Source organism: Ochotona curzoniae, unplaced genomic scaffold, assembly GCF_017591425.1.
Source record: "Ochotona curzoniae isolate NIBS_2020 unplaced genomic scaffold, NIBS_Ocur_1.0 contig_291, whole genome shotgun sequence".
Classification (NCBI taxonomy): Eukaryota; Metazoa; Chordata; class Mammalia; order Lagomorpha; family Ochotonidae; genus Ochotona; species Ochotona curzoniae.
The window spans coordinates 13,920,611-13,944,526 of record NW_024465649.1 but is presented as its reverse complement, the minus strand read 5'-3'; the positions used below and the strand labels follow the sequence as shown (position 1 = coordinate 13,944,526).

At 47.5% G+C, this 23,916-nt stretch overlaps 1 protein-coding gene across 2 annotated transcripts; it reads right to left on the bottom strand.

The window, feature by feature from the left end:
- Positions 1–1,568: 1,568 nt before the first annotated feature.
- On the bottom strand, positions 1,569–23,916 carry ORC1 (origin recognition complex subunit 1). 2 transcript variants are annotated; one of them, XM_040978676.1, is made up of 16 exons: positions 23,713–23,916; positions 23,061–23,185; positions 21,331–21,509; positions 19,852–20,173; positions 17,605–17,962; positions 15,866–15,970; positions 15,357–15,555; positions 10,574–10,671; positions 9,685–9,786; positions 9,134–9,305; positions 8,226–8,333; positions 7,839–7,988; positions 6,291–6,410; positions 3,515–3,684; positions 2,962–3,049; positions 1,569–1,963 (listed from the first exon to the last, which is right to left on the bottom strand). In XM_040978676.1, the coding sequence occupies exons 1-16, from the start codon at positions 23,841–23,843 to the stop codon at positions 1,769–1,771; spliced, it is 2,622 nt and encodes an 873-aa protein (XP_040834610.1). In that variant the 5' UTR covers positions 23,844–23,916; the 3' UTR covers positions 1,569–1,768. The 2 variants fall into 2 exon arrangements, with proteins under 2 accessions (XP_040834610.1, XP_040834608.1); XM_040978674.1 differs by having other exon boundaries at positions 17,605–17,977; positions 19,858–20,173.

The window sequence follows — 23,916 nt, the reverse complement described above, 5'->3', positions numbered from 1 at the left end:
TGCCAGGATTCTAATTGGAACTGGTCGTATCTAAAGATTAATTACATGTCTCCATAAGGTCCTAGTTGCTTTTGGCTTTCTGTACTACATTAGGCATTTGGATTTAGATTTGTTGTCATGGGTGTTTGATACAGTGGTTAAAATACTACTCGTGAGGTGTGCAAGGCCTTGTTCAGTTGCTAGCCCAGCTTCCTGCTAACCTGCACCCCAGGCAGCAGGGCAAGGGACCAAGGACCGGTCCCTGCCACCCACAGGGAGAGCTGCATTGAGCTTCTGGTTTCAGCCTGGCCTCATGCCAGCTGTTGTGGGCATGACTGAGCAAGTAAAATATCACTGTTCTTCCTTTGCAAACAGATAATTAAGTTTATACACTTCTCGGATAAATAACACCTTTTAAAAATTTGTTCACTTTCTAGCTATTTGTTGCTTGGGCAGGTTTTTTTTTTAAACTGAAATGTTTCATTGTATAAAATTTGAGACATATAATGACGTGCAGTTAAAAGTCCTCCAGGCCCTCATTATAAATCATTGTTCTTTCCTAGAGAAAACCAAAATTTTTTTTAACTGCAAAGTCAGATATATAGAGAGGAGGAGGGACAGAGAGGAAGATCTGTCTGATGATTCAATCCCTAAGTGACCATAGCAGCCAGAGCTGCGCCAATACAAAGCCAGGAGCCAGGAACTTCTTCCAGGTCTCCCACACAGGTGGCAGGGTCCCAAGGCTTTGGGCTATCGTCTGCTGCTTTCCCAGGCCACAAGCAGGGAGCTGGATGGGAAGTGGAGCTTCAGGGATTAGAACTGGCGCCCATATGGGATCCTGCTGCATTCAAGGTGAGGACTTTAGCTGCTAAGCCACTGTGCTGGAAGATAACCAATCTTACATATTCTACCAGAATTACTTTATGGTACACATGTATCTATTATAGGCACATACTAGTATGTATGATGTTAACATTATATAAGCAGCAGGGCAGCACCAAGATGGGAGAGGGCCTGGAATAGAAAGGACAGTTCAATTTAAAAAAATTATTTTTATTGGAAATGCAGATATACACAGAAAAAAGACAGAAAAGGTCTTCTACCCACTGGTTGACTCCTCATATGGTCACAACAGCTGCAACTGAGCTGATCCAAAGCCCAGAGCCTCTTCCGGGTCTCCCACGCAGGTGCAGGGTCCCAAGGCTTTGGGCTGTCGTCTGCTGCTTTCCCAGGCCAGAAGCAGGGAGCTGGATGGGAAGTGGAGCAGCCAGGACCTGAACCTGCACCCTTATAGGATGTTGGCAGCACAGGGTGGAGTCACGCTGCCAGCTCTGGAAAGTTTGATTTTTATAGTCTGATGTTTGTGTTGACTGTATACTGTACCAAAAACCATGAGAAAGACAGTAACAATTTGAAAACAAAAAAATAACTTAGTGGAAAATTTCAAGACATACCACAACCATTTCCAATCAGTATAATTTGTTACAACAACTCTATTCTTTAAAAAAAAAAAAAAAGAAGCTCTTTAAAATATTAATTTTGTCATTTATGTGAAAAGCAGTCAGAGATAGACAGACACCTTTCATCTGTTTGTTCACTCCTCGAATGGCCAGGCTGGCATGAGGCTGAGACTGGCAGCCTGGAACCCCATGGTGTCTGCATGTGGATGGCAGGGACCCAAGCAGCGTGGAACAGCCAGGACTTGAACTGGCACTCCAGCAGAGGGTGCTGGCAGTGCAGGTAACCACAGTAAGAATCAGCAGACCACAGTCCTTGCTGTGAAGCACACTCACTCTTCCTTCAGCGCATAGAGCACGTCATCCTGGCTCACGTTGAGCCGCACTCGGAGCAGCAGGTCATTCCTGCTGGGCTCCGTGAGCAGGAGGCGGCAGGAGCCCAGGCGAGAACACACAGCCATGGTTTCCGACATGGTGGGGTAGGGCAGTCCCTCCATTCTGCACAGTGCCACATGCTGATTATAGATCTAAACACAGAAAGCAAAGCGAGGGGTAAGAGGAGAGGTAATCGTGAGCTTGTCCCTTCATTCGATCCTTCTTGTGACAAAAATTAGACAACTGATACCCACAATATACCAAGGACTCCAGAAGGCACTGATGGGGGATCCAATGCAGGGGAACGGGCAAACCCAGGAATCAGAGAACAGCAGGTCTGAATCATGGTTCTATCCTTTCCCCAGATATGCAATTCTGGGTAAGCTGTTTCACTTGTGTTGATCTCAGTTTCACCTGTAAAAGTGCCGACTGCACATTCCTGAGAGTTACTCAGTACAGCATGGCAGGAAACCACTGTGGTCCCACAGGCTTGGTCTCCAGGGGCTGACAGTTCCACAGTCTAGACGGTCAAAATTCAGGTCATATTTTTCTACGTAAACACTTTCCGTATCAGAGACAGAAAGCAGGAGCCAAGACATGGTTGCTGGAGAAGAACACAAAGCCCGGACCGGCAGGAGGGCAGCTGTGAACAGGGATCACTGTACTGAAACTGCCGTTGCCTTAGGCAAACGAATCGCACCTCAGGTCTTCCTCCACACTAAATGTTTATGAGTCTTTCCTGTTTTCCAAGACCACAGGCTTGCCAGGAGCAGGGATAATGAACCAATTCTGCTTGGGATTTACAGCACTCATGGTTCCCGGCACACTGCAGGTGTTTGGGAAGTGTGTGCAGAGGGGAAGGAAGCCGCTCTATAGAAGAACCCTGCAGGGCTCCAGGAGGACAGGAACAGGCAATATAACGTTTACGGAAGGATTTATAAGCTTGGGAGCAATGGCTTAGACCACTTAGTCCAGGTTTCTGTAAGTTTATATACTAACTAGGTTTTTGCAAATTCATACTTCAATGTAGCAAAATGATAAAATCACTCAGTAACTCATTTCTCATAATGAACTGCTATCAGTAATTGACACGTGACCGTTTGCAGAGCCCTGAACTACAACGTGAGAAATTGAAAGGGAGACGAGTCACCTGCTGAAATGTCGCTTCCTCCAGTCCTGAGCGTCGGAACTCTGCAAGGATGGCTCGCAGGAACCCCTGTTCCAAAACCGAGGAATTCCTTCAAGGAAACAGAGGGAGTTCTAAGTGCCTGTCCCACGAGGCCAAGGGAAACCCACACAGCGCTCCCCTTCTCCACGCCTTTAGAGGGAGAGAAAACTGGGAAATGCTTCCTGCTACATTCTCTGGCACCAGGTGTGTCCCATGCGACAGGAACTGGCTCTGGAAGCAAGGGGCCGTGCAGAGGACATCTAGAGCAAGAGCGTCATCTCAGAGACACACTCCACGTTGCACCTGCTGAGTATGTCATTCTGTGTGACAGAAACAGCTCTCTCCTTGCTCAAGTGTTCTCAGATTTTCCTAGGTTTCTGCTTCCCAACTTGACCATGCCCCTAAAAACAGCCCCAAACCAGCTGTGCATTCTCATGAACGCAAAAGCAATGTGTGACTGCTGAGGGCTCCCAGGACGGGGCCCTCCCTGCTGCTCTCCTGGCGAGGTCTGCACATAGGAGTCAGAGTGTCTTACCTGATGGCAGTGATGTATGAGGAAGAGAACATCTCATCCACAGCCTCCATGAGGTGGGCCACAGTGACCAGGCTGGGGGAGTCGGACTTCTGTTGGGAGAACTCGCAGATCTCTGTGGCCCGTCTGCAGATGTCCAGGCAGCGCCGTGCGTCGCCGGAGAGTGCGGCTACCTGCGAGAGAAGGCTGTGCTCCTGAGCACTGCTGGGAATGCACGCAGGCCTGCTATGAGGCTCTCGGCCCTGCCTGCGAGCCTTATAGACAGCAATCATTATGTTACACCTGGGTCTTTAATCCCCGAGGCCAAACCTTTGTGTTGAATTTACAATTTACTCAAGAATGGAAAAAGCAGAAAGTCTCAGCTTTATTCACTTCTCAAGAAATAAAAAAACAAGAAGAGAATTGGCCCATGATTATGACAGCTATGTGACAATACGAAAGACAACATTCCTGGCGAGGAGAGAGATGTGTGGCCAGGTCAGGAGGGGCGGGGGGAACCACCAGGCGCGGAGAGGTGTGGAGCCCAGACACAGCCAGGCCAAGTTGGCCAGGGTAGGCTGGGAGAATCTGCAATGAAAGAATAAATGAGCTTCCGTGGCAGCACGTGAAGAATTCATAGTTGGTCCCGACATGACAGCCTAGTAGCTAAAGTCCTCATCTAGCATGTACCAGGATCCAATGGAGAGTGATCTTTCTCTCTGTAAATCTGCCTTTCCAATAAAAAGTAAACAAATCTTCAAAAAATTTTTTGGAATCTAGGGACATTAGGGTTTTTTTTTTAAAGTTAAAGATTTATTTATTTATTTATTTATATTGGAAAGGCAAATAAGATTTACAAAGAGGAGAGGCCGACAGAAGGATCTTTCATCATCTGGTTCAATTCCCAAATGTCCCCATCAGCCAGAGCTGAGCCAATATGAAGCCAAAACCCAGGAGCTTCTTTTGAGTGCAGGGACCTAAGGCTTTGGGCCATCCTTCACTGCTCTCCCAGGCCATAAGCAGGGAGCTGGATGGGAAGTGGAGCAGCTGGAATATGAACTGGTGCCCGTATGGGATCTCAGAGCTTATAAAATGAGGCTCTAACCACTGAGACATTATGCCATACCCTTTTGTTTTTTTTTCTTTGAAGATTTATTTATTTTTATTGGGAAGAAAGATTTATAGAGAGAAGAGACAGAGAAAAAGATCTCCCATCCACTGGTTCACTCCCCAAATGGCTGCAATATCTAGAGTTGAACTAATTCGATCTGAAGCCAGGAGCTTCTCCCGGGTGTCCCATGCAGGTGCAAGGTCCCAAAGATTTGGGCCATCCTATACTGCTTTCCCAGGCCACAAGCAGAGAGTTGGATAGGAAGTGGAGCAGCTGGGACAAGAACTGGCACCCACATGAAATCTTGGTGCTTTTAAGGCAGAATATTAGCCAGTTAAACCATTGTGCTAGGTATGGAATATGAGGTTTTATTACTGAAGAGTGGTACTTTTTCAAAACCAACTTGAGGCGCGCGCATGGCAGGGTGGGGTGAGGGGCAGTATAGTGGTATAGTAAGTAAAGCAAATGGGTACTGGTTCATGTCTTGGCTATTCCACTTCCCATCCAACTCCCTGCTGATTTGCCTGGAAGGTGGCAGAGGATTGTCCCTGCACCCATGTGGAAGACATGAATGAATAAGTTTTCTGGCTTCAACTTGACTGAGCCCAGCCCCTTGTAGCCACTTGGGAGCCACAAGGTCCTGGCCTAGACCAGGACCTTGCTGGACACCTTACAGACCTGATCTCAGCAAAACTGCAGAACTAGTCATCATAAGATGACTAGTAACGCTCCCAACTGTGGACCAGAAGAAAGAACTCTCTCTGCGATTCTCCCTTTCAAATAAATGGATCTTAAAAAGGCACAGGTGGCATGAGCTCCCCCATTCCCATCAAGTGTGGCTTCAGGATTACTGAGGAAGTGTAACCTGATGACTCCACAGCGAGCTCAGAGCCCCAGGTAGCCTTTTCATCTGTACTCTTAGCTCAGAGTAGACGGGCAAGACAGCAAGACAAGGCTCTACACAAGACAGAGACAACCTCAATACAAAGCAGGGCCTCTCAGGCAAGAGTCTGAGCATGTGGATAGCGCCAGGTGGGTGAGACAGCAGCTCTGAAGCCAGAGCAGCCACAGAGTCAGGCCCCACCCCTGGCTCATCAGAGCACGCAGCCCAACAAGCCCAGGTCATAGCTCAGGCAGGTGTACAGACTGTACTGCTGCCAAAGCCAGCTGCGGTTAGTGCTCAGGCAAGACAAAATTACAAGTGACTTTATAATTCTCTTAAGTGCTCAAGGAACTGTGTTGGCTGGCTTGCTCTTTAAGCTGAGGAGCAGCCTCAGCCCTGGCCTGGAGCAGGACCTTGCTGGACACCTTACAGACCTGATCTCAGTTAAACTGCAGAAGGGCCTCATAAGATAACTAGTAACACCCCCAACTGTTGAGAAGAACCCCGAGACGGGATGCCTTTTCCCTCACTTTCCACACGCGTCAGCCCAAGGGCCTGACTTGATCTCATGCTCTTTAAGTTAGAGAAATGGCTTGCTCCTTCAATCAATTCCTGGGACCCTGCAGTGCCAACAGCCTTCTAAACAAGCACGTCGATTTTTAAATTTTGATCTCCTTCGGGAGATTTATTTATTTGCACCAAGCTTCCTAAATTTCTCTTCCTCCCCAGAATACCAAGTATAAAAGTTTACACTCAGTAGGTGCTCAGCTTGTGGGTGCAACCAAGGGCTCCCGAAGGTGACTTACCTTCCTGGCTACCAGCTGGATGGCGTCATCTTCAAAGGCCTTCAGATGCTGGAGTCGGGACACAAGGATTTGCTGCAGCTGACTGTATGTGTAGGGCTGGAAGGACATTCTGGTGAGACCCTGGGGAGCCAAGATGACAGAGGACTGAGTTCACGGAGCGCCTAGGTCACCAAAGCTGGCTCCCAAGTCCCATGTGCCCATTTGTTTTTCAGCCCAGGAGTATCACTGCTTTCAATGGTGGCTGTTACAACAGTGGCAACTCTTATACGGTGGGTCGATAGTTCTCAAATTCTTTTTTCTTTTTTTTAAAGATTTATTTATTTTTATTGGAAAGTCAGGTATACAGAGAGGAGGACAGACAGAAAAGAAGATCTTGTGTCTGTTGATTCACTCCCCAAGTGGCCACAATGGTACGAGCTGCACCGATCCAAAGCCAAGAGGCCTGAGCCTCCTCTTCTAAGTCTTTCACCTGGGTGCAGGGTCCCAAGGCTTTGGGCCGTCCTCAACTGCTTTCCCGAGGCCACAAGCTGGGAGATGGATGGAGAACGGGGTCGCCGGGATTGGAACCGGCACCCATATGGGATCCCAGTGCGTGCAAGGCAAGGACTTGCGCCACATGGCTATTGCACCGGGCCCTATTTTTTCATTTTACCTAATAAACTCATGTACAAAACTAGAACAGGGGACCTGGGTTGTTCCAAGACAAAGAAAAGATAAGGAGATGGAAAGTCTGGTTTCCCGGTAGTGAAGTTGCGATGGCTGGTCAGTGAGTGGCAAGGCCTTGGGCACTACTGTGGATTTTACAAGCACTGTACTCGCAGCTGCACTGTGAGAATATTCTCTTTCTTCATTAAGAAGTTAACGTTGGGGCTCAGCATGTCAGCCTAGTGGCTAAACTCATTGCCTTGCATGCAGCGGGATCCCTTCTGGGTGCTGGTCTGGGCTCTGAGATGATGCTCTTGTTCACATGTCCTCCCCGTGCCCTCTTCCTTCCAGAGCCAGTTTCTGTCTCATGGGACTTTAAGTTCAGTTCCTGCTGCTCACATGTGTTGACGTGTTACACCATAGCTTACTGCAGCTTACTCCAAAATTTAAGACTGATTTTCTTTTTAAAAAGAGGAACCTTTTATTCCTCCAGAATATTCAGAATCACAACACAGAAGAGGTGATCTAACTGAAGTGTACAGCAGGTGTCGCAGTCCCTGGATTTATCTATGTTTGTGCTTCTTCCTGACGGACAAGGCCCGTGAGGGTGGACGTCACATTCACCTGGCCCACAGCCATCCTGCAAGTAGCGACACTGCCCGATAGATGTTAATATGTTTTGAGAAAGAATGAAGCCTGCAGGACTTTGTAAAGCTTACAAGTGTAAAGAATAGGACATTTGCAGCAAACCACGCAACAGTTTTTCATTGCAATATATAAATCATATAGCTATATTTCTTAATTATCTCATTTACATTAATTTTCTATATTTCCTTTGTAGAACTCTGTCCATCTTACAGAGACCGCAACACAGAACAACCTGAGAACTGTCCTAGGACCTACCAGTCGGCTGGAGACCCGGTTCATCATGATGCGCTCTGGGAGGTCCATTGTGTTGGCAATGGTCAGGACCACCAGCCGGGCTTCCTTGTGAGTGGGCCAGTCAAAAAGATTGTACATTACGTCCTGTTTGTGAGTCCACAGAAGATCGAGCTGCCAAGGCAAAGCATACGGAGTCATGCAGACGGAACGAGCTGCAGCCCCAGAGTGAAGCCCTGCTCCCCCATGCCTCAGGAGCATGTATTTCCCAGGTCACACTGTCAGAGCAGTCAGCAAGTGAGTGGACAAGGGGTTCTGATCAATGCAGAAGAGAGCCAGGGCTTCTCCCACCTAGCATGTGCTCCTGCAGCACTACAGCCAAGTGCATCCATTTTTCCAGTCCTTGCTCACCTCATCCACAACCAGGACAGTGGTCTCCCGTCGGGACCCTTGGGTGCAGAATCGCTTGGCCAGCAGTTCTGCCGCATGATTGGCCGTTGCCTTTTGGCCTGTCAGCTTCTGCATGGGGGAGTAAACAGTCGTGGTGAACTGTAAAGATTTAATCATCTGGGACAAAGTGAGACCTGTAAGAGCAGGGAGCCCTGAGCACCTCTGTCTGCCCTACTCTGCCTTCTACTCTCATCTGAACCTCAACCTGGAAGGACAGTGAAGGCACCAAATACTACACAAAGTCTGTGCAGTTTCAAATTCTATTTAATTATTTATTCAAAAGCAAGAGTTATAGATAGAGGGATAGAGAAATCTTCATCTGCTGGTTCGCTCGCCAGATAACTGTGATGGCCAGGATTAAGTGAGACTAAAACCAGGAGCTTCATTTGGGTGTCCCACAAGGGTGACAGGGACCCAAGCACTTGAGCTTTCCTGCTGCTTTTCTAGCTGCCCACTGGGGAATAGCCAGGGTATGAACTGATGCTCAAAGGGATGCCTATGTTACAAGTTACCTACCATGTATCAATCCAACTCTGAGCTACAATTCTCCTGATATTAGTCTTATACTAATTGTATAATTAGTATGTAATTGTGTAATTGGTCACCAGCAGCTCTGGGGTAAGAGCTAACAATGAGAGAGTTCATACCCAGTTCAAACCCTGGCTTCCCCCTCTGCCACCATGCAGTTAAACATTCCCATCACCTAGCTCTTAGGCTCCTAGGCCTTAGAAGGCAGGAATTCTGCCTTGCCAATGCTATCAGCACACAAAGACAGCACCTCCTGGGGGCTAAGCATGTGATATGCACACAAAACTCAGGAAGCCTCTATGATGTGTCTGCCCCAAAACGCCCAAACAAGCTGTGCCTACCTCCAAGATCTGCACGTAGACTTGGTGGGGCTCTGTCAGCTTCATTCCATTGACCTCAACGTATTGAAAGGGAGGAACGTCATTTGTGAGAGCTGCCTGCTGCAGACCGCGTATCACCTCGTGCACAGTGGCCGTCTTCCCAGTCCCAGGGACCCCAGAGATGTACATGCACCTAGGGCAAGGAGGGAACTCCTGTGGGTGAAGTCTGGGCCAACCGGCCACCTCCTGCCATAACAAACAGGAGTGTGGGACTAAGTGCTGAAGGAAGGGCTGGGACCCTTGGAAGGTGGAGGTGGGCACAGGAAGGGCTACCTCGGGAAGCTAGTCAGGGTAGGACCTACTTCTAGAAAAATCACTCATTCCACAAGCACGGCTGATGCCGTGTGCCTGCCAACTACCCAAAAAAGGCAGCTTCCTTTTTTTTGAAAGGCAGAATTTCTACTTGAGTAGAAGGACTTTGGCAGCAAAAGCTGTTCTAGAAGCTTTAGGTTTCTGTATTGACTTTGTCTATAATCCTGTGGTACCATCTGTCCCACCTGGGCATCACTCACCCTCCAGTGTGGTCCAGGAGTTTGCTTTCCACAAAGTTGTAGATGTCTTGGAACTCCTGCTCCCGACAGGGCAGAGACTCCGGGACAGCAGAAACATGCAGCCTATGGTTGGCAATAAATGAAGGAAAAGGGGGCTGTACAAAGAGTCCACCTTCTCAATAGAAAACTTCCTCAGGGAAACTCAGTCCCAAAGGCAAGATTATGGCTCCATTCTCAGATCAAGCAGAATCCTCCCACCAGAGACTTCCTTTCCTAAGCTTTGTGAGTTTTGAAGACAGCCACACATGGTTCTTGGTTCTCAAGGTACTATGACCCAGCAGCCTCCTGGCTAACGACCTTCCACCCCGAGACCGGGTGTCCATCTTGGTTCACCGCACATTCTTTTTTTTTTTTTTAAAGATTTATTTTTATTATTTTTTCATTGGAAAGGCGGATATACAGAGAGAGGAGAGAGAGAGAGAGGAAGATCTTCCGTCCGATGATTCACTCCCCAAGTGAGCGCAACGGGCCGATACTATGCCGATCCGAAGCCAGGAGCCTCTTACGGGTCTCCCACGCGGGTGCAGGGTCCCAAAGCCTTGGGCCGTCCTCTGCTGCTTTCCCAGGCCACAGGCAGGGAGCTGGAAGGGAAGCGGGGCTGCCGGGATTAGAACCGGCGCCCATATGGGATCCCGGGGTTGCAAGGCGAGGACTTAACCACTTGCGCCACCGCGCCGGGCCCCACCGCACATTCTTTACAAGGTTTTTACTTCCTTAACAATCACAGACATGCCTTTTATTTTTACTCTTTATTAGGTACACAAGTGTTTACAGATTGTTCTGGCTGTAGGTGAACAAAAGTAGAGGCCTCATCATTTCTGCCCATCTGGAAAGAGCCAGCATTACTTACCTTACCCGGGCCTCTTCCAGCACATTGCCTGGACTCTGAGCAGCCAGTTTTCTGGTGCGGATCTGGGGGTTGGCATGACGTGGTGTGCGTGGCTTAGGCTATATTCAAATGCAAACACACATATGTCAGAAGGGAAACAGAGCAAACGCCATCCAGAACACACCTGCAGATATGCTAAAAGGCACAGAGGCAGCGGGCTCCCTTAGTCCCTTCCTGTGTGAAGTGGCAGGATTCTTCTTCCCTCATCTCACATCACATACTTCTGCTCATACCCCAAACCCAACATGATTTCTCCTTCCTAATTCACACTAAATATCAAGGTTTGCAAGCAATTATAATCTAAGAACAACAGTATTGGCTAAATATTATCTTGAAAGAAGAGGGGATGGTAAAATACCTGAACTGCTATGCCCAGGGTCAAAGGGAGGCACATGCTGGGTTTGATTCCGAAAAGCTCAGTCTAGGTTTGTTTGAAAATGTACTAAAGCCTTAGCTCAGGACTTCCACATCCCAAGACATAATACTTTTGGAGAAACCTGGTCCAATTTTTCTACCCAAAATCCGAAGCTACTTCCTGGGCAAGGCGCTATAGCTGCTCTGTTTTCTTGCTGCAGGTTCAACAGGCAGACCTGCTCCTGCCAGCCTCCTCTCCACAGTATCTTCACAAGGTACTCTGCTGGGAAGCACCTCCCTCCATCCACCCTCAACACCCAGTCAGGCTAGCATAACTGCTTCACAGGCAGAGGACACTTAGAACCTTACTGTTAGAAGCTATCAGTTACAAGTGACCGCAGCCCATGTCCCTACTTTGGGGTAGGACCCAAGAGATGCAATCAAATCACACCGAAGTTGAACTTTCTGCAGGTCTGAGGAACTCTGGTTAAGTAGGTCTGGGGCTCAGCAGGATAGCTCAATTGGCTAATCCTCCTCTTGCAAGCACCACAATCCCGTAAGGGTGCCAGTTTGTGTCCCGGCTGTTTCACTTCCCATCTAGCTCCCTGCTTGTGGTCTAGAAAAGCAGTTGAGAGTGGCACAAAGCCTTGGGACCCTGCACCTTCATTGGAGACTCAGAAGTTCCTGGCTCCTGGCTTCAGATCAGCTCAGTTGCAGCCATTGTGGCAGCAAAATCCTTCTCTCTGTAGATCTGCCTTTGCAATGAACATAGATACATCTTGAAACAAGCAAACAAACAACTCGAGGGTTGAGCACTTAGTCTACCAGCCATGATGCTAGTTACGATACCTGCATCGCACACTGGGGGGTGGCGGCGGCTATATTCAATCCCCAGTTCTTGATTCCAGCTTCCTATTAATGCACACCTTAGGAGGCACAGGTGATAGCTCACATAGATGGGTCCCTGCCAACCTCGTGGGAGACCTAGGTTATGGTCACAGTTATAAACTTTGGCCTCTGCCTGGCTCAGGCCAATGTAGGCATTCTGGATATGATGCCTTTTTTGTCTGTCTCAAATTAACAAATTCATGTTAAAAAAAAAAAAAAAAGAACTTGAGACCAGCACATTGGCTATTGGCTAATCATCCACTTTCAAGCACTGGCATCCCATTTAGACACCAGTTTGTATCCTGACTGCTCCAGGGGATGCTGGTACATACAATGTCAGGTTTTAGCTACTGAACTACAAACCCAATTAAAAAAAAACAACTTAAACACTAGCTGCTGGATTCACTTTAGTACTAGTGTTTACTCAGGGTTTTTTTTTTTTAAATAATCTTACATAGTTGATTAGGGTACAAAGGGTCAAGGGCTACAGGGTGAAAGTGGGTAAGACCATTGTTTCCACACTAATATTATCATTTTTTCCCTGTATCTGCGGTCAGGGGAAAAGCCCCACCCAGCCTCCCACCCATCACAGATCCCCAACGTGAGGCACACTCCGAGGGTCTTGCTCAAGCACTTTTGGTAGTTCAACAGTTCTGAATTGCTGCCAATCTCACCGTTCCAATCACAAGATGAAACCTATTCAGAATCCACTGACAGACAGTCTCTTCATAGTTGGGGTTCTGAGATCAGCAGTTCAGTTGGCGGGATCCCCAAAGAAACTTCATCTGAGATGATCCCAGACCTGATTCTTGCGTGAGTTTGCTAGTGCAGTGTCTGGCACAGTCTGCCACCCCAATCACCTTATGCACATGCTGGTTGTTGCATTGCTGGGTCAGTTCTGTTTCCAGCCCTGTCTTCCTTGTGAACCAATGGGTGTTGTAGTCCACCTCGATTCTGCCCACTTCATACTCAGTCCTCACGCAAACCAGTTGCAGCGGCAGCCTAGTTGGGGCGACTCCCCATTACCCCCACCAGGCCTGCCCCCTATCCTGGTTCCCATGCTTGCCAGTACCGCAGGTAGTCCAGTCTGTCCCACATCCCATTCAGCTCTCATACATGTCAATGGGCACTGAAGCCTAGTTCAACCAAACCAACCTATTATCCAGCTAAAACATACTGGCAGGTGCCTTTCTGTCTAGTCACCCCTACCCCTGTCCTGGTTTTCGTGCTCTCCAGTGGGAGTGGCAACCCTGAGGGAGGTGCCCACTATCTCCCTACTAGGCCACTCCCACTTGCGGATCATGTACTCTCCAGGTGGTTCTGGCATTTGACTTGACAGAATTAGCTCCCAGTGCCAGCCTCTGCCAGCTGATGCTGTGGCTAAACCCAACCATCCCTTACCCACTCTAATTTTTCCTTGCACCAGTTGGAACACTCAGCCCACTCTGGCCCTTCTCTTGTCTAGCTCACATGAGGTCCACAGGTGTTGTAGCCCTGCCTGGTCTGGTCTGCCCCCATCCCGACTCACAGTTTCCAATGGAAGTAGCTGTCCAGCAAGGGATCCCACATTCCCCTGTTAGCTTTGCCTCCTCCCCCCCGGTTTTCACATTTGCTGTTTGGGCGCTGCAACCACATCTGGTACAGCCCATCTCACCTTGGCATTCTTTAATGTGTACTGGTTTGTGTCGCAACCGAACCTGGCTCAACCCACTCTGTTCTGTTGCTTGGATTTGCCAGCGGGTGATGTGAATGGGTTCAGCCTGGTCTGCCCCCAACCTATGCCAAATGTATGCTAGTAGGATAATTTCCATAGCCTATTCTGGGCTGTTTTCTATTGTGCTTCTTGCGCTTAGTTGCTGGGTCTGTGTCCTGCCAGAGGAGTTGCCCAGACTCCTCCATCAGAACCTCTTCCAATGCCAGATTTTGCACATAGCAGTGGATCCATGAGCCAGCCCTACTCAGTTCACGTCCTGTCCTAGCAGGAACAGTGGCTTTTCCTGACTAGCCTTCAGCCCAATCTGGTTCTTACTGTTGGATGTTTCAACCGAGCCACGGCTCTTCCATACCCACATACAGCTCACACATGGTTCAGTAAGGGCTGAGACCTAGCCTAGTCCATCCCACATCTACCCTGGTCCTCCATAGCACAAGAGATGGTGCTGGAGTCTAGGTCGGTTTCGTGCTTTCAATCCCAGTTCATACTTGTGCTGGGGAGACTACAACCGTATCCTGATCACAACGCAGCCCCCATTCCAGCCCATGCGCTCCTTGGTGGGAAATTCAACTCAGCTAGGGTGTCCCCTTAGCTCTCCAACTGGGCCTGTTCCCAGGCTAGGATAACATGCAGGCCAGTGGTTGCCCCGACTCTGCTTGGCAGAGCCCTTCACCTGTCCTGGTCCCTGCTATGATGCTGTGGCTTAGCATCCCTGTCTCACGCAGATCAGTAGGGGCAAGGGCCTAATCAGCATGACCTGTGCTCCAGCCTGATTTCTGTTCTTTCTTGTGAGTTAAGGTTTGCTTGGCCCTGCCCATTCTGCCCTCTTCCAGTTGCAGCCCGGCCCACCCTACATTCTGTTTTAGGATGCACATTTGGGTGCTGCTGCCTTGACCTGCCCAGACTGTTGTGGGTTCCTTTACCCGTGAGTGATGGCAGGTGGCATGGTCACTCCTAGCTTAGTCCATTGTAACCCCAGCTTGCGAGCTAACCAGGGGGACTTGTATTTCCACAGGGTTGGGCCCACACAACCCCACAGAGTCTACCCCCAGACCAAGTTCTCTCGCGTGCTGGATAGTGTCTTGACCTTGCCAAATGTGACCGACCACTCCACCACTCCACCACCCAGTCAAGTAATGGTACCTAATACTGCCAAAGAGGCCTCCTTCCATAGCTTTGGTGTGGGCTGGTGTGTGGCGATCAGTGATGTTCTATGCTAACAGCCCATCTCTGGATTCCTAATTGGGCTGATGAATCTGTCTAACCCAAATTATCTTCTGGATACTTCCCTCCAAACCATCTGGTCTCAGTCCCCACACACGCCTGAAACTTTCATGACCCTGTCACTGGGAATCACCCAAAATTCACCTCTTACCTACATTAAAACTGGCCTCATTCATGGGTGTCCCCAGGCAGCAACTACATAACTTAAAAACCTGAGTTACTGCCAGCAAGCAAAGCCTGGCACCACTTGGTGCACTGGCTGCCCAAGGCCAAGGACTCGTTCACTGCCTTCCAGCAGTGTCTTTGGCTTGAGTCCCCAACATTAGGTTCGACCTGGCAGGGGCACCCCCACAGCCACCACACTGCAGGGAGTGGCAGTTGCCCCCAACCCCAAGGCCCGAACCCCTCCCTACTCATGTACTTTTCTCCATGAATATTCCAACAGGAGTAGCTTTGAATAATGTGGGCTCAGAATCCTGTGGCTACTGAGTAACTGTGTAGTTCAGCAATCCTGACTTTCAACTAAGAGTTTTCCACTGCAAAACAACCCTAAAGGAACCTTACCGATTTCTGTGGTGTCTTGGAAGGAGTCTGCAAGGATGACTTCGAGGAATACTGGCGGTTCCTGGACACACTTGTGGTTGATCTCCGTGTAAGGCGTGGTGTGGCCGCCTCTTCCTCCTCACCCTCACTGCTGGACTCAGAAGTCTCTGATGTGGACAGAAACTCTTCTTCTTGCTCACACTTAACATTATCTAGAAACCTGGACAGTGGCAACAGGTTATTTCCTGGTATTTGCTGTTCTAAGTCGATATGTGTTTCTTGGGCGCTTGCTACTAACACAGGCTAGCCACTTAGTGTGTCATTACCCCCACAACATTGTAGCTTGTACATTATTCTTCCTATTTTATAAATAAAAACTTGAGGCCCGGAAAGATTAAGTAACCATCCCAGGATTTAAATCTAGTTCTACAAGAATCACAGTTGTTAGCGGTATCCCACCCAAGCAGCCATCTGGCTGGGCCCAGTGATTACGGGAGCATAGGCACCATCTAAGCCCATAGAAGACTTACTGAAGCTGTTGCCTAATCCGATTCATAGTCAAGAGAGAACTCTTCCTGCGGACACGATGGGGGGTAGATGCAGCCGCACTCTGGGCTCCTGGGTCTTTGGCCTCCCTGCAACACATCACAGGCAGCTTATAGGGAAAGCGTGGGGCACACAGGGGATCTGAAGAGCTGGTAGAAGAGTCGGATGGTCTGACCAGCTTCTGTTCATTCTACACAAAGAACTAAAATGTACACGCTTGAGGCTTGATTCAAATTCATCAAAGTTTGCTTTAAACTTTTAATTTAATTCAAACTCAGCACCTCTTACAGACCAAAATACACAATCACATCTTTTGATTATCTATGAATTTCTTTTCTACCAGGGCTCAGGGTTAGCAGATATATAGCTATATCTATATATTTGATATAGGCCATTTATTCTCCAACATATCATGCACCAGGCACCAGAGTATCTAGGAAGGAAATAAAATATTTCTGGCTCAAGATTTTCTATTTGTAGAGGCCCATTACCTATAAGCTTTAGTACTGTCAAACTTGAAAGTCTGTTCCAGATGTAGTATCTTCTAGTTCTGCTATCTGGGGCTGGGAAGAGAGGGGGACTGATTTTAAAAATAACTTCTAAGGGGCCAGTGTCAAGGCTTAACAGGCGAATCCTCCACCTCCAAGTGCCCGGATCCCATATAGGCACTAGAGTGTGTCTCAGTTGCTCCAGTTCTCACCGAGCTCCTTGCTTATGGCCTGGGAAAGCAGAGGAGGACGGTCCAAGTCCTTGGGACTCTGCATCTGCATGGGGGTCCCAGAAGTTCCTGGCTCCTGGCTTCAGATCAGCTCAGCTCCTGCTGTTGTGGCCACTTGGGGATTGTACCAGCAGATGGAAGATCTTTCTGTCTTTCTGTACGTCTACATCTCAAATATAAATAAGTAAATGCTTAAAGAATGACTGCTGGGGGTCGGTACTGCGCTATAGCAGTATAAGATTGTCAAGCGTCTGTGCCCCTGCACCGACATGGGAGACCTGACTAAAACCTCTGTTTTTGGGCCCGGCGCGATGGCGCAGTGGTTAAGGTCCATGCCTTGAACACGCTCGGGATCCCATATGGGTGCCGGTTCTAATCCCGGCAGCTCCACTTCCCATCCAGCTCCCTGCCTGTGGCCCGGGAAAGCAGTCCAGGACGGGCCAAAGCTTTGGGACCCTGCACCCACGTGGGAGACCCGGAAGAGGTTCCTGGCTTTGGATCGGCATAGCATCGGCCGTTGTGCTCACTTGGGGAGTGAATCATCGGACGGAAGATCTTCCTCTCTGTCTATCCGCCTTTCCAATAAAAAAAAATAAATAAATAAATCTTAAAAAAAAAAAAACAAAACAAAACAAACCTCTGTTTTCAGCCTGGCCTAGCCTTGGCTGCCATGGCAATTCGGAGAATCAATCAGTAGACGGATGGTCTCTAACTCTGCCTTTCCAATCAGTAAATCAATCTTCAAATCTGGAACTGTGGAGCAATACAGGAAAGGAAATTTCTTTCCACAGTAGGAATCCCTACATGACAGCTAGGTGTCAGGCTCATGGAAGAGCTTTTCAAAATGCAGACTCCTGTCACAAGGCCTGAGAAGGAGGCTGAGATCTCTTGCAAAGTGCCCTTGTGTTTCTGTGAGAAGCAGGTCAGTGGCTGTGTTTTGCACATTTGGCGTCATGTGAAGGATCTGAATTTGCTCTGTGGGAACCCAGTGATGCCCCTGCTCACCTCTTTCTGATGTTTTCTGGTTTTAGAATGATGGAAGGCACCATGGAGGGTCTGCGTCCCCCGCCGATAGGGGACAGCGTTTTGTTGTCACTGCTGTCTCCGCCTCTCGAGGAGGGGATGCGGGGTCGCAGGCTCATGGGACGCTTGGGCGGAGTCTTGCTGCTGTCGTCCTGGGCACAGAGGAGCTGAACCTTCCTGGTTTTCTCTGGGCCATTCAGAACTGGAGACGAGGTACCCAGGCTGTCAGGATGAGAGCGCTTGGAAGATAAGGTGGCCTCAGACAAGGCCATCTTCTTTTTAGTTCTTCCTGGAGAGTCCAAGGAGTCATAGGAAGGCTGCTGAGAATTCTTAGTGTTAGCTACCTGCGGGACACCTAAACCAGAGAGAGACATCACCATCAACAGTGCAGTGGTCATGCACCCAGCTAGATAGAACCCCTGATCTCATGACAGCTGAATTCACCCACTGAGATTATATAGAGGCACTTATTATTCAATGCTGTGATAATTCCATGCTTCCTGCCTACAATCTAGGTAGCTCTCTGACGATGGCAGTTAACAGTTCAATGCACTTGTAAAACACTTCCACAGTATACAGTCAAAACGGGAATTTCAGGGCTGGTGTTGTGGCACAGCCTGTTAAGCCACTGCCTGCAATGCCAGCATTCCAGGTGGGTGCCAGTTTAAGTTCTGACTGCTTCAGTTCCAATCCAGCTCCTCACTAATGCACCTGGGAAAATAGTTGAAGATGTCCCCAGCACCCACTTGGGAGACCTGGGAGAAGCTCTCGGCTTCTGTCTGGCCTAGCTTTGACCAGTGCATCAATTTGAGGAATGAAACAATGGATGGATAATCTCTTCATCTCTTTTCTGCAAACATTCTGTCTTTCAAATAAGTTTAGAGATCTCTTTCTGTCTCACTCCTTCTCTGTGACTTTAAAAATAAATAAACTTTACAAAAGTAGGCACAGCTGTTTGGGGCTCACAGTCTAGGAAGCTAAGTCCCACCCCAGAATGCCTGTGTTTTCTGCCCAGCTCCAGCTCCTGTCTGCGCAGGCAGACCCTGGGAGGCAGTGGTCATGGCTAAAGTAACTGGGTTCCTACAGGTGACAACTGGATTGTATTCCCAACTCTTGGCTTTGGTTAGCCCAGCCTAGAGCCTCTGCAGACACCTGGGCCATGAACCTGTAGCTTTGCTAAGTGGAACAGCCAGGACATGAACTGGCACACATACGGGATCCTGGCGCTTACAAGGTGAGGATTTAGCCATTGAGCTTTCGTGCCAGTTTCTTAAAAAGCTAAACACAGTGCCTGGCATGGTGGCCTAGCAGTTACAAGTCCTTGCCTTGAACACGCTGGGATCCCATATGGGCGCCGGTTCTAATCCCGGCAGCTCCACTTCCCATCCAGCTCCCTGCTTGTAGCCTGGGAAAGCAGTCGAGGACAGCCCAATGCTTTGGGACCCTGCACCCGTGTGGGAGACCTGGAGGAGGTTCCCGGTTCCTGGCTCCAGATCGGCACAGCATCGGCTGTTGCGCTCACTTGGGGAGTGAATCATCGGATGGAAGATCTTCCTCTCTATCTCTTCTCCTCTCTGTATATTTTTGTAATAAAAAAAATAATAAATCTAAAAAAAAAAAAAGCTAAACACAGAATTAGCAATATGATCCAACAACTTCAGTTCTCTATTATATACCCAGGAGAACTGAAAGCAAAATTTCCAAAGGCATTTGTTCAATCTGTTTATGGAAGCATTATTTTTAATAGCCAAAGGAGCTCTTGAATGGATGGAAGAATAAACAGAAAGTGATACATACATGCATCGGAGTATATTCAACCGTAAAGAGAAAGGGAACTGACATATGCAGCAAGATGGGTGAGCCCTGACACATGACGATAAATGGAGGCAGGAAGACAAGCACTGCTGGATTCCACTTAGAGGAATTACCTGGAGCAGTCCAAAACAAGAAATAAGAAGATGGTGTGCAAGGGCTGTGGAAAGGGGTGAGTTACAGCCTACTGGATACAGAGCTTCACGCTTGGAAGATGACCTTGATGGTTGCACAATAATCATAACACAGCTATTGTTACGTAAAGATGACTAAAATGGTAAAATTTATACAATGTGTCATCTGAACACGTGTCCCACCTTATCGTTACCTGGCCTGCTGCTGCACCAACTCCACATTGTAGCACGTATTTGATCCTAATCTTGTAGCGCTAGTATTGCCCACTGCAACCCATTCCACACTTACTGCCAAGCTCCAGCCTCTTCCTAGCAACGGGTGTGACAGGACGTGGGGTTTGGCGAGATTTAGAGGCTGAGTGTCTAAATTCAATCCTTTTGACCACATGTTCTGTTGTGTCCCAGGAAGGGCTTTTTACGCTCTTTGTCGTCGTTTCCACGAACTTCTGGCACTCAGGACTACTTTCATTCATTTCACGCAACTCCGCAAGTACTTTGGGGGTCAGTGGTTTGAATGTCTTTTCATTCCAGCATAGTTTCACAAAAAATATTTTTTCATTCTTCATATGCAAGGGAAAGATTTCATCTGGGGCCAAAGCCACCACCTGAATTTAGGAAGTACAGGTGAAGAGAAAGAAGGGGAGCACAAAGGCCAAAGAAAGTTCCATCAAAGCTATGATAAAAAAAAATCACGTAACTCTACATATGTACTTAAAACATTATGGTTCCAATAGAAAGAGACAGACACAGGACACATTGATAGAAATATGAGCATGCACTCATTTGACCATTAATGGCTTTAAAGATGTCATGAAATACATAAACTATGCCTTGTTTTGTTTCTTGAAATGTTTATTGGCTTCACCTCTTAATTTCAACCATTATCATCCTAGTTCAACTATATATTCTTTCACTCATCAATTATTTCCAGAACTCCTGGCAGATATCCATATCCTCCAGGGTTCTCTTTTCTAGTCCATTTTATTGCCCCCAAGTGAAACTGTCCCACACAAACTTCTCTAAAGCTGCTCTCCTGCTCACCACTCAGTAACATGTCAATGCCATAGTAGGGTTAATTTCCTGAATTTTCAATGCCTGCTCAACTCTGGCTTCCACCACCAGCCCACTACAGACCATGTCTAAGCGCATCCCCCTGGCTCCCCAAATCTATCCTCTTTCTGCTACCAGTCCTGCATTCCCGTTTTCCTCCATGTCTCACTGAACTCAGAGATTATTCACTATAGTCACGCCACACCAGTCTCTGCTCCACCCACACATCCACCCACCTATCTACCCACTTTCTACTTTGAGGGGCTCTAGACATTACTCACACACTTAGTTTCCAGATCAGAGCCTCAGTCCAGCCTACACACAGCAGGTCCTGATTTATTACAAAATCCCACTGCTTATTTGCCTGTTGCAACTGCACATTCGATACTGATGCACTCAGAGAAGTCTGTTAGCAGAGAGTATTTAACTTCCCAATGCTTCATGCCAGCTATAACCACAGCTAAATGTAGTGTTCCACAGGGAAGTATTGGCTAATTCCTATTCATCCCTGAAGTCGCAACTTAAACGTCACTTTCAGGTGGCTCCTGACACCTAATCCATGTTCTCAATAAAATTTGTTAACATGAAGCTGATAAGAAAGCAGAGAAGTGACATGGACAAATGCATTGCCCATAGGGTAAACTGAAGCCAGTAATATTTTTGAGATCACAGAAAAGCTTAAAGATAAACCCACAATCAAGGCAGCACCTACCTGAACGGGGCCAATGATGCTCTGGGCACTGATGTTGCTATCACACGCAGGGTAATCATACCAGAACAGCTCCTGTGCAGCAGGCTTCCGGCCCAACAGATGCTGCTTACTGACCGGGATTTCACAGAATCGGATAAACCACTGCACTCGGGCACGTTTCTTAGAACGAGGTTCAGAATCTAGGAAGAATTAGGCAGAATGGGGAGAAACACAGGAAAACGTGAGTACATTTTGTCGAGTACCTCCCCTATGCCAGATACCATGTCAAGCCTCTGCCTACACCATCTTTTAGAGTCACAGCAATCCTGCTAGGTAGGTGCTGTGGCCCCCCCTCTTCGACTGCCAAAGAAAGAAAACTACAAGCTTCTTTAAATAATTGGTCAAAGATTACAGGGCCAAGGGGTAGCAATTTAACCCCACTCCACTCAACTCCTTCTGGGTTTTTTACTTCCTAATGATGCTAACACTTGTAAAAAAAAATTACAGAAGATATTTCAGGACAACTACTCTAATCTGCAGTAGACAAATCGTGCCAATCAGTGATTATAAAGGCATCAGACAGCAACAACAAAATCCTAGCAAGAATGAATCCATCTACCACCAATAGATGACTTCCAGCACACAGGTATTAGCAATTTTCAGGTTTCTTATTGTCCGCCTCTTCTTAAGTGTCTTCAGGGCAAGAGTGCAGCCTCACATGGGGACAAGGATTCTAAAATGTACACACTGCCCCAATTCAGCAAACGTACCTCCCATCTAGTGGATATTGGATGGGATTTCTCCCCATAGTGGGAAGTTAATGGCTCCTTTGTTCAGTAGTGTAAAACACCTTTAGCCACTGACTCTATCAGTTCCTTCTCATGGGCACATAAACTGCCACAGGACTATCAAGCCACCGTGTCAGACAGTAGTTGCTTTCCTTTCCTTAGGGAGAAAGTTACGTGCACTTTCTAAATTGCCATCTTTCCTCTCGTTCTTCAGGAGCTATACCCCATCATCACCTTTCTGTGCATGCCTCTTGTGTTTTCAAAGGGCAGGTTAGCCACAAACATCGGGGAGGTGGTGACTGAGGCTCCCAGGGACTGGTGAGAACTCCCTGAGTTTCTCCAGCCTAGAGATGGCAGAGGCTTCTTGCTCTTACTATTCTCTGAGAAATGGTACCTTTTCCTCCACCCTTTGCAACACTTACATACAACATCCTTTGTGTAAAACCCCCGAAGTATATTTTGTATTCCCAACTAATATCTAAATAACTAAACACCTTCCCAATTCAGCCTTGTAAAGAAACTGCAGCTATAAAATGTTACCATCTTCCAAAAAAATGAATCTTAAAAAAAAAGTTACTATCTTCCTCATGAGAAAATTAAGACACATCCCCCCGAAAATGTAAATCTCCTATTTTCCTTTTCTTCCCAAATTCAGTCTTTTACTCCATCACCAAAACCCTGCCTTAATGGTCTTTCTTACCAACTCCTTAAAAAAAAACAAGCAAAACAAACAAACAACAGCAACAACAACAACAAAGGAAAAAGCTGACTTTCATCTTACCCAGTAATACTCCAGGGAGTGAGGCTTTCTAGGTAGAAGAAGGAGTCGTTAACACTCCCATGACTCTACCTCACAATCTGAGATGCCGTGTATGCCTCTGTGAGGGCAGAACTAACAGCCTCCCCTCCACACTTTCCAATCACTTCTGACAAGGAATGGTTTTTAATGTAGCCCAGACTCACCGTCTTCAAACAACTCAATCAATTTAGCAACATATGGGTTTTCATGATCATCCCCTTCAATCAATACAAACTGTCCAACCCGGATGTGAATGTCAGAACAACCTTGCATTTTCACACATATTTCTCTAGGAAACAACAGAGAAATGTGTTAGGAAATCTCTAGAGGTGTGCCAAGATCTAAACGCCAAAATGGCTCTGACGACCAACTATCTGACTGGGAAAGCAGTTCACTCAGCCCTAAGTAAGAGCAGACACCTGAGTTCAATGAGTCGTTTCACCACTGGTGACAAATCTACAGGTCTTAAGGCAATCCTTGACTGCCTTCAGTTACCTATAAAGTGCCTTCTGATTATAATATCTATCAAGTTGTGCAGAGCTATACAACAATTCTCATCTTGCGGCCACTAAGAGGTAGATAAAATTCATCATAAATATTGTCATGCATATCAGCTTTTGTAGACCCATCACAACTTCATCCCTATCATTAACTCCTAGATTTCTGCTAATATTTTTCTTTCATCAGATAAAAACCCTCCTTACAAACAATTCATACACACCATCCCACAATACAACCCTCAATTGCCTGAATACAATTTATGCAACAGTTCTGCATAAGAATCTGTTGTTTTGAAGGTAACCATCACTCACTCACTTGTAGGTTTGGTACTCCCGTTTTTTATCCAATAATGGCTTGCCAACCCATGAGTAAGTCTGTTTGGTCTTCAGCCTTGTAAGGTAACATGCCATGACCCCTGTGAAAAAAGCCATACTTCGAGTTACCATGAAAACACTGATGCATTCAAAGGCATAGCTAATCCCCACCTTCTACAGTCCAGCCTCTTTGTTATACTCAGCC